This window comes from Mandrillus leucophaeus, unplaced genomic scaffold (genome assembly GCF_000951045.1).
Source record: "Mandrillus leucophaeus isolate KB7577 unplaced genomic scaffold, Mleu.le_1.0 Scaffold234, whole genome shotgun sequence".
NCBI classification, from domain to species: domain Eukaryota; kingdom Metazoa; phylum Chordata; class Mammalia; order Primates; family Cercopithecidae; genus Mandrillus; species Mandrillus leucophaeus.
This window is the reverse complement of record NW_012102410.1, coordinates 1373191-1376119: the sequence shown is the minus strand read 5'-3', so window position 1 is coordinate 1376119 and position 2929 is coordinate 1373191. Positions and strand designations below refer to the sequence as shown.

Below are 2929 nucleotides of genomic sequence, written 5' to 3'. Positions count from 1 at the left end.
AGGAAGGAAGGAAGGAAGGAAGGAAGGAAGGAAGGAAGGAAGGTCCCTGACTCTCCTCTGTAGAATTCAGTGAGCGACACGGTGTTCTTTTGTTCATATCCTGTCACCGTTTCATGAAAATATTCTGTTTCCAGACCACCCTCCCCTCATGGTATAGGAGTTGCTGGGTCGGGGCACCCAGCCGCGGGGAGCTCAGACTCCGGGGATCCCCACCCACTTCTGCAAATGCACGTGGGAGGTGCAAAGAGATCTTTAGTGAGCCAACAGTGGCTGCAAACTGAAGGCAGGGAGGAGGTACCCAGGAAGCACTCACGTGCTTCTATGTTGTGGCAAGAGTGTGTTAGTGAAGATTTCCCCCCACCATTCATGCCCAGATTTCATTTCAGAGTGAAGGCATTGGATTTCTGAATTTGTGAAGCATCTCATCTCCAGCACAGCAGCCCACCGCATGCAAGAAGCCACAGAAACCCCTGCGTTCTCCGAGGCGTCTGCCTGGCACACCGCCGGCCCTGCACGGAGCAGGCACCAGGGGTCGCACAGGTGAGTCATACCTAGGGTCCTCGGCACCAGTGCCTGAAGAGGTTTTTCTGTGGAAATAAAACCAACTGCTTTGAGGACAGAGGGAACTTCATTAGACAGACCACTGGGCTCTGACACTTGGAGGCCACATTGTGTTTGAGTAAGGGCACCCTGGCCTTGAACCTGGATCACTTGCTCCCATCCATCACTTGCTGGAGGGAGGGAGCTACATCTTCGCCAGCAGATGCAGGGGCCCGGCAAGGGACGGGGAAGAAATCAGAGAAAATTCTCCCCCAGAGATGGCCTGCGGAGGTGGCCCTGGGATGTCAAATGTGACTACATGTGGACACAACTGACTCAGTCACTTCTCCAAGTCTGGCAGCATTTTTTTCTTTTTTTTTCTTTTCCTTCTTTCTTCTTTCTTTCTCTCTCTCTTTCTGCTTTCTTTCCTCTTTCTTTCTCCTTTCCTCTTTCATTCTCTCTCCCTCTCTCCCCTTCCTTCCTTCTTTTCTTTTCCTTCCTCTTTCTTTCTTTTTCTTCTTTCTTTCCTTTCTCTTTCTTTTTTCTCTTTCTTCCTTTTTCTTTTCATTTTCTCCTTCTCTTTCTTTTTCTCCTTCCTTCCTTCCTCCCTCCCTCCCTCCCTTCCTCTCTCTCTTTCCTTTCTTTTTTTTCTTCTCTCTCTCTCTCTTTCTCTCTTTCTTTCTTTCTTTCCTTTTTGAGACAGGGTCTTGCTCTGTTGCCCAGGCTGGAGTGCAATGGTGCCATCATAGCTCATAGCAGCCTCCAACTCCTGTGCTCAAGCAATGCTCCCGCCTCCGCCTCCAGAGTAGCTGGGACTACAAGACATGCACCACCATGTCTGGCTATTTTTGTTTCCTTTTTCAGTAGAGATAGGGTCTCACTCTGTTGCTCAGGCTGGTCTCCACCTCTGGCCTCAACTGATTCTCCCACTTTGGCCTTCCAAAGTGGTGGGATTACAGGAGGGAGCCACTGCGCCCAGCCAACATTTCATTTTTAACAGGTGAAACGGTAACCACTTCAATGCCTGGGCTGTCCCACTGAACATTCTTTTGGACTCGGGGTCATAGGGGAACATGCAAGAAAAAAAGAAGAAAAAAAAAAAAGAGAATTCTTACACATTGATGGTTCTGGGAGAAAAGTCTGCTCGGGTGAATAACATTGGTAAACATCTGAACAGATACTTTTAATTTTTTTTTTAGAGACAGGGTCTCGCTCTGTCTCCCAGGCTGGAGTGCAGTGGTGCCATCATTGCTCATTGCAGCCTCGATCTCCTGGGCTGTTGTGATCCTTCTTCCTCAGCCTCCCCACGGGCTAGGAGTTCAGGCATGCATTACCATGCCTGGCTCATTTTTAAATTGTCTTTTTGTAGAGATGGGGTCTCATTATGTTGCCCAGGCTGGCTTCAAGCAACCCTACCCCCAAGTAGGTGGGACCACAGGCTTACACCACTGCACCCAGCTAAAGCCTCAATCATCATGGCCAGGCGCGGTGGCTCACACCTATAATCCCAGCACTTTGGGAGGCCAAGGCAGGCAGATTACCTGAGGTCAGGAGTTCGAGACCAGCCTGACCAACATGGTGAACCCGTCTCTACTAAAAATGTAAAAATTAGCTGGGCGTGGTGGTGCGTGCCTATAGTCCCAGCTACTTGGGAGGCTGAGGCACGAGAATTACTTGAACCCGGGGAGGGGAGGTTGTGGTGAGCCGAAATTGCACCACTGCACTCCAGCCTGGACGACCGACAGAGGGAGACTCTGTTACAAAAAATAAAAAAATAAAAATAAAAGAGAGAGAGAGAAAAAAGCCTTAATCATCTGATGGTGTTTGTTTTGGAACTCAGATGGAGACCAGCTCGGGAGAGGTAAGAAAGGCAAAGGCTGAGTTTTGTCCATTTTTCCCCTTTTGTGTGATTATTTGCTCTTCCTGATAAAATTCTGCTCGAAATTTCGAAATTCCAAGATCTCTTCCTCCACCCAGGAAAGGGCTGCATTCAGACTCCACCCACCCTTCTGCCGTCTCTGGGTCCCACTACCTCTGGGTCCCTAAGCAATGACCAGCACCAAGCCAACTGGCACCCACTAAGAGAGCCCAGCGCCAAGTCCTGACCTGGGGACGAAAACCACGTTGTGCAGGTAATCCTCAAACGTCTTCCTAAACGAGGACTCCTCCAGCTCCTTCAGGATCTGAGAGTCTGTCTTTGGACAGGAGCAACATTCACCGGCTGAATCCTCATGTTCACTCTGGTTGTGCTTCTGAGAATCCTCAGACTCGAACGGTGGAGACCAGGTCCTCGAGGGCAGCTTCAGCCCTGGAGAAAGAAACAGAAAAGCGGGGCTCACGTCTCTGCGGCTGAACACACACACACACGCGCACACACATCCACACACAC

General features: G+C 50.0%; 1 protein-coding gene across 1 annotated transcript in view; it reads right to left on the bottom strand.

Annotated features, from left to right (window-relative positions):
• The window catches only part of INSR (insulin receptor), a 218702-nt gene that overhangs the window by 35551 nt on the left and 180222 nt on the right, over positions 1 to 2929 (bottom strand). The window contains exons 9-10 of the mRNA XM_011982063.1: positions 2647 to 2848; positions 552 to 587 (exon numbers count right to left, since the gene is read on the bottom strand). Coding sequence (XP_011837453.1) covers positions 552 to 587; positions 2647 to 2848 — 238 coding nt within the window. The remainder of the gene's footprint in view (positions 1 to 551; positions 588 to 2646; positions 2849 to 2929) is intronic.